General features: G+C 57.6%; 1 protein-coding gene across 1 annotated transcript in view; it reads right to left on the bottom strand.

Annotated features, from left to right (window-relative positions):
• Positions 1 to 330: 330 nt before the first annotated feature.
• LOC119097168 (ATP-dependent RNA helicase DDX42-like) overlaps positions 331 to 13,168 on the bottom strand; it is a 13,437-nt gene continuing 599 nt past the window's right edge. Inside the window, exons 2-10 of the mRNA XM_037220227.1 lie at positions 12,807 to 12,937; positions 4,501 to 4,641; positions 3,842 to 3,919; positions 3,166 to 3,331; positions 2,734 to 2,867; positions 2,197 to 2,316; positions 1,471 to 1,632; positions 924 to 1,076; positions 331 to 435 (exon numbers count right to left, since the gene is read on the bottom strand). Of these exons, the coding sequence (XP_037076122.1) occupies positions 331 to 435; positions 924 to 1,076; positions 1,471 to 1,632; positions 2,197 to 2,316; positions 2,734 to 2,867; positions 3,166 to 3,331; positions 3,842 to 3,919; positions 4,501 to 4,641; positions 12,807 to 12,937 (1,190 nt within the window). The remainder of the gene's footprint in view (positions 436 to 923; positions 1,077 to 1,470; positions 1,633 to 2,196; positions 2,317 to 2,733; positions 2,868 to 3,165; positions 3,332 to 3,841; positions 3,920 to 4,500; positions 4,642 to 12,806; positions 12,938 to 13,168) is intronic.

The raw sequence follows: 13,168 nt of genomic DNA, 5'->3' as shown, positions 1-13,168 counted from the left end.
GCTCATAAATATAATACCTAAAACAGCTTCGGGCCTGAGTCTCGCAACATCAAGAGCGACATCAACGATGGGCTGCGGTTACAATTTTCCATCCAACCGAGCGCCCTTGGCCGCTATTGGCCGCTCAAATTGACGCGCAACCATCACTCGGCTCGCTGCGGTTCAGTGAGATGTGTATTGCGTTGACAATTGGAAAAGTGACGCAAATTAGACAAAAACGGTTTTCACAGCGAAACGGCCAACCAAACACGTCTACGTACCAGTGCCATGTAGCCGGCAACACATTGTGATTCGGATTTATAGACAGGTCAACTGTGCCGGCAAACCGAGTCAGCCGGCGAACGGGGACTTAGCCGTCATTACAGGGACAGCGCCCAGCACCGAGGGCGAACGGCGCGACGTCAGGGCTGCAGAACCAGGTGACCCGAAGCCCACCTGCCGCCACGCGAGCGTCGTCGATAACAGCGACGACAAACTTGCCCCAGAGATGGAAGCACTCTCGAGGGACATCACCTGCGCGGCGATCGAAGTACACCTTCGTCGCTCAGAGGCCGTGAAAACAACTGAGTCCGTCCAAAGAGCAGCATTAAGCTGGCAGACGCTATGCTACGCTCACCGCATCCAACAGAGTCATCTGGTCCTTTCCGAAAGCTTCCGGGCGAGGAGCGAGGTGACCGCGCTGAGTCCTGTCATCCGCAGGTCACTGGGCCAGTGCCTGGACGGCCCGGCGGCCGCTCTCTTACCGGGGCCTCCAGACTCGCCACTCTCATGTTCTGCTTCGCGTGTTATCCGCTCGCTCCACTCCAACCGGCCTGCGGACTCACGTTTCGCCTGACCCCCCGTGCACCGGCCCACAATCGCTGCCGTGCCCGCCGTGTCCGCGGCCGGTCCCCCCCGGCAGTGGGCACCATCCCAGTCCGCACTCCCCAGCGGCTCTTTTTCCGCCGTTTTGCTGTTCGCCGTCCGCCGGACGGCGGCGGGCCGCCAGCAGGAGGCACCACGCCCGTCACAATGCTCGTCGACACGAAGCCCGGGTAGCTCGTCTTCTGCCAGGAGGTGTCCTTGGCCGCCGTGAACTGAGGAGGCGGACGGTCTGTCAGCGAGCGGTGCAAATGGTCACGGCACATAACGCGCATCAGGCACCACTTAGCCATGTGGCGAAGAACAGACAATGTAAGACACTGTACACTGGTCAAAAGCTAGGTATATTGCTTAACTACGCACAAGGTTATAGCGTTGTAACGCATATGCATTGTACTCGGCTTGTGTTACAACTCGTTAGTCGAGTTCAAACAGGTAGTCGTCAAGTCATCGCGTGCTGTTTACAAGTTTTTGGTCGGCGCCGTTGATGATAGCACATTTGTTATTGTCATATCAACATGATTCTAGAACACAGGGGTGAGTGAGACTCCACGCGACCGTGTGACGTCTCTTGCCTGCCGACGCCCCAGTCCCCGCCGTCAGCCCTACCGTTGACATGTACTGCGCCTTGAACGCCTGCTTCATAGCCGACAGACGCTCGCTGGCCGGCCCGCGGCCGCTAGGGGCGCTGGCGTCGGCGGGACCCGCCGCTGCCGCCTCGGCCGGCGCCCCGTACGTGCCACCTAACGTCGAACCCGCCGAACCTGTCGTCTGCGAACGGCGGCACACAACAGCTGGTCTGTGTTGTGTCAAACAGTATGGTGTGGTCATGATGAGATTACTGACTTGGAGCTTGCGGGCGTGTCAGCAGAGCAAAACCATTCGGCGGACACTTCTGTACATAGATGGACGCCGTAGATTGTGTACAGCGGTCTTCAGGGAGCGGCAACCTAGAAACGACGGTACAAAAACTAGATTTCCAGCCTGGTCCGACTCCAGCCCGACGCCGCCATGCTACCTAAGGCCGAGCAAGGCACAAAGCACGGCAAGGCAAGGCAAGCAAGGCAAGGCAAGGCAAGGCAAGGCAAGGCAAGGCAAGGCAAGGCAAGGCAAGGCAAGGCAAGGCAAGGCAAGGCAAGGCAAGGCAGCAAGGCACACAGCGAGGTCAGGTGAGGCGAGGCGAGGCAAGGCAAGGCAAGGCGAGGTGAGGCGAGGCGAGGCGAGGCGTGGCAAGACATGGCAAGGCAAGGCGAGACGAGGAAAAAACGGCGAGGCAAGGCTGAGTAAAACAAGAAAAGGCTCGCAAAGACATAGGCAGGCGAGGCCTGGTCATACCTCAGTAGGTTCCGAGGCAGCTGCCAGCCCCGGCCGCTCCCGGTAGCCAAGACCACGGCCGCCCACGTTAAGGTTCTTGCCCTGACCGGACTTGAAGCGAGACTTGCGAAACCAGGCGTTCTGAAACAGCCCGCAGTGCCACGCATCAAAAACGAACAGCTGCGGTCTTCGTGGGTCAACGCGGATGTGCCTAAAAGACGACCTGGACACGAGACCAGCGGTCGCAGACGGGGACATCAGCATTTAGATCATCAGTCAAGGCATCTGGGTCATCAGTCAAGGCACCAGCGTCATCCGCCACGGCGTCAGGGTCATCCGTCAAGGTATCCGGGCCACCAGAACACTACGGGCCAGCTGGGTTCACCACAAATGTCTGGAGACACGGCCTGCTGTGGAGCCATTTCCCGCGTCAAGCGCCCCACTCAGACCAACGCGGACGTCACGGAAAGCCCCGCTCGTGCGGCACGCATCGCCAGGCCGCCACTGTCGGAGCGCCCGGCAGGTGACGTGTCTGCCGCCGGGCCAGGCGCCACCCACCTGCATGGCCTGCTCCATCAGCTGCTCGGGCACCTCCTGTCCGGCGCCCTCAAGGTTGCGCACCAGGTGAGCGGCGAAGTCCTTGTCGCGCGGCGTCACCAGCGTGTAGGCGGTACCCTTCTGCCCGGCGCGGCCTGCCGCAGGCGGGCGTTACAAGCCGCGCACTCACATGCCACACTCCTCCGCCAAGGCCGCGCACCAGTTGGTGGTCTGTGAGTGCGCGCGACAGCTCGTCCGCAATACCAAGCGCGGTGTGGGAGCGTTGTGTCTGGGGTGTGCGCGCTGCGATCACATCTCTCATAGAGCTCCGTCTGGCGTACTCGGCGGTGCACGACAGAGCACAAGCCGACTCCTGCGCGACGCTCACCACTGCACGCACACATCTTTTCACTCCCAGGGAACATTCCCTCACATGGCAGCGCTGTCTCCCACCTGTGCGTCCGATGCGGTGCGTGTGCGTGTCGATGTCGCGCGCCACGTCGTAGTTGACCACAGTGCGGATGTGCGGGATGTCCAGCCCGCGCGCAGCCACGTCCGTCGCCACCAGGATCGGCACCTGCTTCTGCTTGAAGCAAGTGATGATCCGGTTCCGCTCCACCTGCGGCGCAGTCCAACCAGCGCCGGGTCAACTCAGCTCAGCTCAGCTCAGCTCAGCTCATCTCAGCACAGCACAGCACAGCATAGCAAGCACAGTCCAGCTCAGCATAACTCAGCTCAGCTCAGCTCAGCTCAGCTCAGCTCAGCACAGCACAGCACAGCACAGCACAGTACAGCACAGCAAGCACAGCACAGCAAGCACAGCACAGCACAGCACAGCACAGCCCAGCTCAGCTCAGCTCAGCTCAGCTCAGCTCAGCTCAGCTCAGCTCAGCACAGCCCAGCTCAGCACAGCCCAGCGCAGCACAGCACAGCTCAGCTCAGCTAATCTCAGCTCACCTCAGCACAGCTCAGCTTAGCATAGCACAGCACAACATAGCTCAGCAGCTCGGCTCAGTTTAGCTCAGTTTGGATCAGTTCAGTTGGTTTCATGGGCTTCATGACGTTCCAGACTGTTCAAAGCAGCGACAACGTCGCCGAAGTGATCGGAAAGTCCGCGACGTGGCCTCACCTGGTCAATGTCTCCGTGGATCAGCTCCAGCTGGAAGTCTTGCTTGCGGAGATTGTTGGCGAGCTCTTCACTGTTCGCCTGCGCAGGTCACACGCCGACGCCGCGTGTTAGGACGGCGACAATGACAATGGTAGCATCCACAACATGACAAAAACGTCAGTGCGCTGGTTTTCGCAACACCAGACACTCATCCAGGGATGCCCCAGCAGCAGATCTGCAGTCCGTAATTAAGAGCACATCGGCGAAAACGTCACGTCGGTATGTGAAAACAAAGTTGCCCTTTGTTCCAACATTAATACCAATATTTAAAGCGGCTGTATACAATTGCGAAGACAAAATATCCGCGAAAGGATGAGCAATGATGCGGTTTCATCATCAGTACTTAACAAATGGGGCGTTCACTTGGGGGATATCGGCGAATCCCCCAAGAACTCAGGGAAAGATTCCGAACCTACGGTCTCAAATGGTATCAGCTGACAAACACAAAAGCTCCCGAAACAACTTACCTACTGAGGGACGCGCCTGGGAAGAAATCAAACATCCCATGCCCCACCCCCACTCGACTTATAATCAAGGAACAGCACTCCACCATTCTCTGCGGCGCGTGCTGGTACCCCTTGGCGGGCGACGAGCCAGAAGGTGGGTGAGCGACAACGCACTTTTCGGGTGACGAAGATGAGTACGCTGCCCTCCGAGGTAAAGGAGACGAGGTTGGTCATCAGCCACGCCCACTTGGGCGCGCCGGCGCCGGTCACCACCACACGCTGGGTCACGTCCTGATTCGCCTCGCCCAGGTCACCCTGCGGGACAGGCGGCGAACGTCAGGCTACACGTCGACGCAGCGCGCGGCCGACAAGGTGCGCTGTCATCATCGGCGGAGGGAAGACCAGGTGCACGATGGCGATCACACGTGCTGCGGCGCAAAAGGGATCTCGCCTGACGGTCACAAAGAGCAGGATTTTACGACACGCCGGCGCCGGCGTGTCATAAAATTACGCCGGCGAGCACCAATGTCCGCACGGTGAGCAAAAACAAATCAAAAGCGTGTCACGTGGTGAACATCGAGATAGGTCGGGCACCCATCTGCAGGAAAGCTCCGATTTCTTGTAGTTCATTACAGAACACACGTAACTAACACTAGTCTGGTGGCCGCGATCAGCACCCCGCCCGCCTCCATGCACGGCCAAAGCACACGCTGCTACCGTTGCGCAGCGACGTCCCCGGGAGAGTTCGGCTGACGGACGGCAGGGTGGACCGCCTGGTTAACAGCACGAGGCCAGCTGACGAATAGCACGAGACGGCAGCTGCTTACCGGCAGCAGCGATCGAGATCAGGATCACTAGGCCAGCACAGCCACTTCCAACAGCTGAATGTCAGCTGGGGCGCCGGCTGGTCAACAGCGGCGTACGCTAGGTGACCAACATGAGCCAGCGCGAGCCCATCAACGGCAGGACAGATCAGCTGATCAACAGCGGGAGTGTCGGAAGGTAAACAAAAAACAAACATACCTCCACTATCACGCACAAGGCCGATCAGCCGTCTCGAAAGGGAATTCGCTGGACACGACATCCCGCTCCCCAGCCGGCCAGCGCAGCTGATCAGCAGTCATGATCAGCCTGGTGGCAGGAGGAGCTCTCAGGTGTCCTCGGGCGCGCGTCAGCCACGATACGCCGCCGCCGCGGCCCCGCGCTGATAGAGGGCGACCGACGCGGCGCCCGTCGGACGGGCCGCAGTCCACCGCCTCCGTCGTCGCCGCCCGGTCGCGCCAGGCCATGTCAGGTCAGGCCGCAGCCGCCATGCGCGAGGAGGGACGCCGCCGGCTGGCTCCGGCTCTGGCTCTGCTCTGTCTGCTCGCCACGCCGTCAGGTGGGTTACCAGGGCAACCGCTCAGGTCGAGCGGGGCTGTCGGGCGCGTCGAGCAGCGCTGTTTGCTCTGCCCGCTGCGGTTGCCTGCTGTCCTCAGCTGCCCGGCGCCCTCGGCTGGCCGCTGTCTCCGGCTGACCGCGCCCTCCGGCTGCCCTCTGTCCTCGGCTGGCAACTGTTCTCGGCTGACCACTGTCCTCGACTGTTCATTGGTGTTTTCGGGCGCGTCGACTGTCCTTGACTGACCGCTGTCTCGGGCTGCCCGCTGTCCTCGGCTTACAACTGTTTTCAGCTGACCGTTGTCTCCGGCTGCCCGCTGTTCTCGGTTGACAACTGTCCTCGGCTGACTGCTGTCCTCGACTGACTGCTGTCCTCGACTGACCGTTATCTCCGGCTGACCACTGTCCGCGGCTGATTGCTATACCCGGCTGCCCGCTGTCCTCGGCTGACAACTGTCAGTTGACAACGGGCTGAACGCTGTCCCCGGCTGCGTGCGTGCGTGCATGCGTGCGTGCGTGCGTGCGTGCGTGCGTGCGTGCGTGCGTGTGTGTGTGTGTGTGTGTGTGTGTGTGTGTGTGCGTGTGTGTGTGTGTGTGTGTGTGTGTGCGTGTGTGTGTGTGTGTGTGTACTTTTGCGCGCGTGCGTGCGTGCGTGTAGGCATATCTCTCCGTCGTTGATGGCACGTCTCGGTCCTACCTGCAGCGTGTTTTTTTATACTTCAATACGCGCAATACCTTCAATTGACACACATGCAAGATGTACACGGTTCACAGACATAGAAAACCTGGCGTGGACACCACAACAAAACCCCTGATGAAAATCATCTGCATGTTCAGAACATGGAAACCTGGCGCCAAATCCGTACACGGAGAACATTGGAGACTCCAACACTCGCGCGATCACACATTCATTGGCTCCAACTAAACATTAATTGACCGAAGTCAATGGAAAAAAAATACAAGAAAATCATTTCCTCCAATCTGAGACGGTAGGAGTGAAGATCAGCCCCTTTTCCTTCTCTTGCACCAACTCTCAGCTAGTTCTCCAACAGACAGCTAGTCGTCATCCACATGCAGTCATGCGCTGGATATCACTGACAATGTCAGATTGTTTCAAGCACTATGTGCATAGAGGAAATTGCTGAGGACATCATTCTTCACGGTCATCATCACCCACCGGGCTACAAAAATAACTTTCCTAAGGCCACGGACGCGGCATAATGGTCTGATACCACTACCACGCCGAGCATCATGAACTTGTCTCTTTTGCAGCCAACGGGGCATCCTTGAACTCGATGGCATCGCAGCAAAAACTGGGAGCATCTGATATCATTCTAGAAATTCAAGCACAAGTGCATACAATGAATCAACATATGGAAGATTTCTCAAAGGCGTTGGACAACATCACAACAGTTGCACCCGCCACAACTACTCCCACCGCCAACACAATGACGGCCACATCTACCGACACCACAACGACGGACACCACACCAACCCCAGTGCATAAAATGAATCAACATATGGAAGATTTCTCAAAGGCGTTGGACAAGATCGCAACAGTTGCACCCGCCACAACCACTCCCACCGCCAACACACTGATGAGCGCATCTTCCAGCAGCACAACGACGGCCGCATCTACCAACACCACAACGACGAACACAACAGCGACTTGCACCACATCAACCGTGACATCGACGGTCACCACACCGACAAACACATCTACCCACACCACAACGACGGACACAACAGCGACTGGCACCACATCAACCGTGACATCGACGGTCACCACACCGACAGACACATCTACCCACACCACAACGACGGACACAACACCGACTGACACCACACCAACCGTGACATCGACGGTCACCACACCGACGGCCACATCTACCCACACCACAACGACGCCATCAAACAATCACGACTGCGAAGAAGTGCAAAACAACCTGACAACAATCCTGGCCAATTCAGCTAGGGCATTAGACATGGTTTCGGACAAGAGGTTTGAAAAACACACCCTCCAAGCGCTGAAGGTGAGCAATAACCAATTGGATGATGCCGTGAACTGCGTCGAAGCCAACAGCCTGAATCTGACCGATGGCATGAAACAGCACGTGCAGCTCCTTGTCATTGAGGCGAAAAAACACATCGCCCCGGCTCAGAACACCATCGACAACGTGGTCAATCCGAGCGGCCCTTCAGACGGCGTGCAACTCAGCTCGCCATATATGATCATCCTGATCGTGGTCAGCTGCTTGCTGGCCGTGACGTTGTTGGTTGGCGCGGCAGTCGTGGCGCACCGCGCCGTGCGCCGACCGGCCGGCGCCAGCAGAGGCGCGCACCACCGCCGCACCTCTTCCGCCGGACGCCACAACGCCGGCTATGAGCCGTCGCTGGACGACGGCGTCGAGCTGCGGCAGCGGCCGAGCCGGCCCGGCGAGCCGGCGTCGCGACGCCGCGGCCCGCAGCCGGCGCTGAGCGAGCCAGTGCTTCACGACGTGATGAGCGAGGAGCCGGTGCCGCAGATCATCCCGCGCGCACGCCCCATCAGCACCTGGAGCCGTGTCTGGGGCGGCGTGGTGCGCGACTACCAGCGCGCGCGCTCCTCTCTGCGCTCGGAGGCCACGAGGCCGGCAGAGCCGTTCGCGCCCGTCCGCCAGCAGGCCGACGCCGGCCGCGGACGCGGCGATGGCTATTACACGGCCTGGTAGTGGGTACAGCCGGCCGCGGCGCCGCGCACTCCGACCCGAACCCACAACGCCGGTGGAGCGGCCGCCGACGGCGCCTTCTGCGGACGGCTTGGTCGCCGCAGGCAGCGGTGTCCACGCAGCCTCTAGGATCGGACGGGATGGTGACGTTGACACACCGAACTACGCACCAAGCCTGTGAGAAAGTCCTCGACGGCTTTCAGCGGTCGCCTGTGATAATGACCCGTCGGCTGACTCCGCTGACAACTGTCGGTGAGGTCGGAGCGTTGCGGGTAAGGCGAGGCTTTTTGGGCCGCGGGTAGCGGCACACCAGGCGCGGCAGAGAGAACTCGGGCGGCGCCACAAGACGCCAACTTGCGCCTTCCTCTCGCCGGTAACGGTAAAGAGCTGACAGATTTCGCCACTGCGCATTTCAACTTGTTGCTTCTATGTTCAAATGGTGTCAAAAATCGTTCAGTGACACCATGGCAGTCAGGGCGCTGCATGAGACCCACCTACTCAGTGCTAGTTCTATGTAATCAGCGTAATCAGGCTCCTGCGTTACCACGTCAAATTTGGCCTCGTCTACCTGTCTCGAGCTTCTTTAGGTCGAATCTTAGTAATGTGGAGCCTAACACGAGGCACTGACGCGCACTAGCGCCCTGTTTTCAAGACGTGTCCACTTCGTTTCACACCGCTCGTGTCATGTACTGCGCAGTTGCTGTCGACCAATCACTCAGTGTTCGGTGTCATCAGCAGAATGTGATCGTGGCAGCCAGTGACGGCACTAATCTGTGAGAACTGATAAACCTGTCTCTGTGAGTTCAAGGCGGCCTAGGTTTGGGGGATTCACGAACTGTGAGGCGATGTGTTGCCAGCAATCAAAGACGCAAGCATCCAGAACTGATGTGAAAACTAAGCGCCACCCATGCTAACACGTTTGGGGTAGCGCTGTTCTACGAGCATGATATCGCAGGTCTGTTACCTGCAGCGCATGTTGGGGGCGTGACTTATCGGAGTAGCAGAATAAAAATAATAGATGATAGTTTGTTTTTGCATCGTTAATTCTCACAGCTTCCTGTACATAGCATCCTTTTGAGATGATCTGCTCACCAGAGACCAAACAGGTTCCAATGTGCCCAAGCAACGAAAGCACACCACATTTCCGGACCATTGACAGCCACCATGAAGCCTGCGGACCGCGTGCTGCCGCGTCTGTCAGGCGCTCGTTTCGTACCTCCAAGAGCCAAGCTCGAGAGTGAACCACAGTCACCTCTTTCGCCCAGCAAACAATTCACGAGCTTTATCTCCGAAAATCCCAATGTTGGCACAGACCGTCGAGTACAGTTCCGGTGCTATGGGTACCGCGATCCCTCCGATTTGATCACGTGACCCCCAGCCGGGTCAGGTTGCCCGGCGCTCGGTTCACGCGGCAATCGCCAAATGCTATTTTTTAGCATAAAATCACGCTCGTCAGCCTTATCTTTGCGTGATTCGCCGTCGAGTGCTCCAGTACAAAACTAAGACACAGCTATACTCAGTGGCGTATTGAGGGTGGGGCACCTGGGGCATGTGCTCCTCGCCGCAGTTTATCAACTTTCTACACATGCCAACACGAATGTCACTGAGCATTGACAATACAAAACCACAGCCGTCACGCAAAAAATAAACAGATCACAATTTAAACACCCCGTCCGAAACGCACGGTCAGCTCGTAATAATTGTACGGGCTTTTCGTCTCACCGACTGTCAGGGCCATTACGGGATGATGGGATGGCCTCACATACAACGTGGGATGCGGTGGAGGCGCGGAAGGGAGCCCAGGACCGTTTGGTCCAGCGCCGACCACCCTAACCACTATACCAACGCCGCCCCCAAATCAACATATCAGGACCATGTCATGTTATCATGCGCAACACATTGTGCACACAACTGCGAGCCTGCGACACGCTTAAGAGTGTTGGCGTTTTTGTTGTTTTTGTAAAACGCTGCGCGTTTTGCCTTCCCCCATTTCGCAATTCACTCATCAGTTTTTGTCTACGCTTGAAACATAAAGCCAACATTCTTGCTGGAGAGTAAAGGAAGTTCCGAGAGAAAGTATGACTCCGTGTCACCGCCATCGAAACGCAGAGAAGGCCACAACGAGGTTGACGATGACATCACAGCCTCATGCGAGAGCGCAGTCATCATCCCAGGTACGAGACAAGCCACCATCGACGCATGGGTGACACCACGTCGGGGCCATGGGTGACGCGGGAGGAAACACACCGTGACATGGCTGACCCGGACGACACCAGCCAAGGCCAGGTCGTGGCTGGCTCCGGGCTCAGCCTCGAGGTTCGTCGTTCTGACAGGGTGGAGGCCGCTCTGACAGGGTGGAGGCCGCTCTGACAGGGTTGAGGCCGCTCTGACAGGGTGGCGACCGCTCTGACAGGGTTGAGGCCGCTCTGACAGGCTGGCGGCCGCTCTGACAGGGTGGATGCCGCTCTGACAGGGTGGAGGCCGCTCTGACAGGGTGGAGGCCGCTCTGACAGGGTGGAGGCCGCTCTGACAGGGTGGCGGCCGCTCTGACAGGGTGGCGGCCGCTCGTGTCGGGCACGTTGTCGTGAGGTCAGCAGTGGGGCCGGGGGCGGCCGGCTCTATCGGCCGCACTATCTTATCGGACGGGCGCCGTACAGTGCAGGCATCAGCGCATCCTGATACACCGACACGGCCTGACGGGTTCCCGCACCGACCGGCAGGCGGCAGACGCGCAAACCCGCTTCAGATGTGGCGCCGAACCCCGTGTCGAACTGTGAGTGGGGCGGTAAGGAGACGGCAGGGGGGCACTGGTGCAACACTCGGGCGCGAGTTATCCACAGATATCTGCCACTGAGCCGGCACACGGCATTTCAAAAGGCTGGGACGACGAGTGCACCCACGACCAGCTTCGAAATAGAAGACCCGAGGCCGCAAGGACAGCAGGCCACTTCCAAGAGGACGAGGCTGGAAATGAAAAGTTTAAAGCTTTTCCAGGAAACTGGCAGCGCTCAACCAAAAACAAAAAAAAGTGGCAGATACGGGCAAGGATGTCTCAGGAGCTTCAAACTGACACTCTTCTCGTCCTTCGTGCAGTGGTGAAGAAAATATGCCGGGTCAATACAAGCCGCGTTGAGCGGCCTCAGTACAATGTCTCCGCGTACGCGTTGGATTGCACCTCACTTTGAAAACAACGAAAGCATTCGCTCGTCCAGTGAGTCCATAGCGATGAACTGATTTAACAGGCCTGAGCGACGCCTAACGCTTAACGCTGGCACTTAAGTCTTTCACGATTTAACATGCTAAGATGTATGCAGCATGCATAGCACTTATGTCTCTCGATGTCATTCTGCGGTTAAGGTCGTGGAGCGTACGTACCGGGAGAGCCCGGTTTGGCGTGGGTTTTGACAACCAATGCATGCTTTGTTGACGCAGCGGGGCCCGGAGAATTGACGCTACCTTGGTACAGTTTTCAGTTAGGCTTGATATCAGTGGTAACATTTCAACTAAGTCCTAATCTCTCCCATCGCTCCCAAACACACTATCACAAAGTCAGTGTGTTCACCCAGATCTCATGGCTGCGCAGCAAAATTCTGGCGTGAGATTCTATACCTTTCCAACTGCAAGGAATACATCAACTCGTCACTATACCGCAAAAAATGAGCCCACACTCCGTACTGGCTATACTTAAGATGTTAACGGTATTTATGTTCGTTGTCAATAAACACCCATAGCTCGGCACGGCCTGTATGCGACGCTCGTCGAGTTCTTTTTGCGGACATTCGGGCCGGATGCGGACTTGGACGATCTGATTGTCGTGATCACCGGTGTATTTTGTGTATCCCGTTTTTCACAACTACTACACACGGCACAGGCCCCAGTGTGAAGCACACAAAACCTGACGAGAAACACTACAGCAGGTATCTGTCAACCTGTCTCCTGGTGCCTATCGTACGTGTCTTTACCAATAAATCCGAGAAGATTGATGAAGTATGCATCCGAGGTCAAGGAAAAAGGAAAACTGCGACTACATCTTGACTGTTTTTACGGCGCGGCCAACTACTACGTGAGATCTAAAACACCCACCCACACCCATATATATATATATATATATATATATATATATATATATATATATATATATATACATATATATATATATATATATATATATATATATATCGTCGTGTTGAGAACTTTCAGAACAGAAAAGAGAAAGCAGTTACTAAGAACAAAAAACAACAAAAAACAAAACAGCGCGCCTCGAGCCAACAACCTATTTGCCACCAACTCGGCACCCAACTAGGAGCCAAGACCTCCGCGGTGGCGCAGGTGGCCCGGGACCGGCGCGGTGCCGGTATGGCGGCCAAGCGGGGGAGAGAGGACATCGGACCGTACCTGTATGATGCGCACGGGGTCAGTGAGCACGTCACGGGCCAGCTTCTCCACGCGCTTCTTAAAGGTGGCGCTGAAGAGCAGCGTCTGCCGGTCCGGCCGCACGTGATCACATATGGAGCGCACCTGCGGCTCTGCGGACAGACACAGACGGCGCCGTCAGGGCTTCAGGGATGGCACCATCAGGGCGTCACGAGCGGCACCGTCAGGGCTTCAGGCATGGCACCATCAGGGCCTCACGAGCGGCACCGTCAGGGCCTCAGGGATGGCACCATCAGGGCCTCACGAGCGGCACCGTCAGGGCTTCAGGGATAGCACCATCAGGACCTCACGAGCGGCAACGTCCAGGCCTTGGGGACGGCACC

Source organism: Pollicipes pollicipes, unplaced genomic scaffold (assembly GCF_011947565.3).
Source record: "Pollicipes pollicipes isolate AB1234 unplaced genomic scaffold, Ppol_2.1 Scaffold_4295;HRSCAF=5057_pilon_pilon_pilon, whole genome shotgun sequence".
NCBI lineage: Eukaryota > Metazoa > Arthropoda > Thecostraca > Pollicipedomorpha > Pollicipedidae > Pollicipes > Pollicipes pollicipes.
Note: the sequence above shows the minus strand (reverse complement) of the source record. Positions and strands in the feature narration are given on the sequence as shown.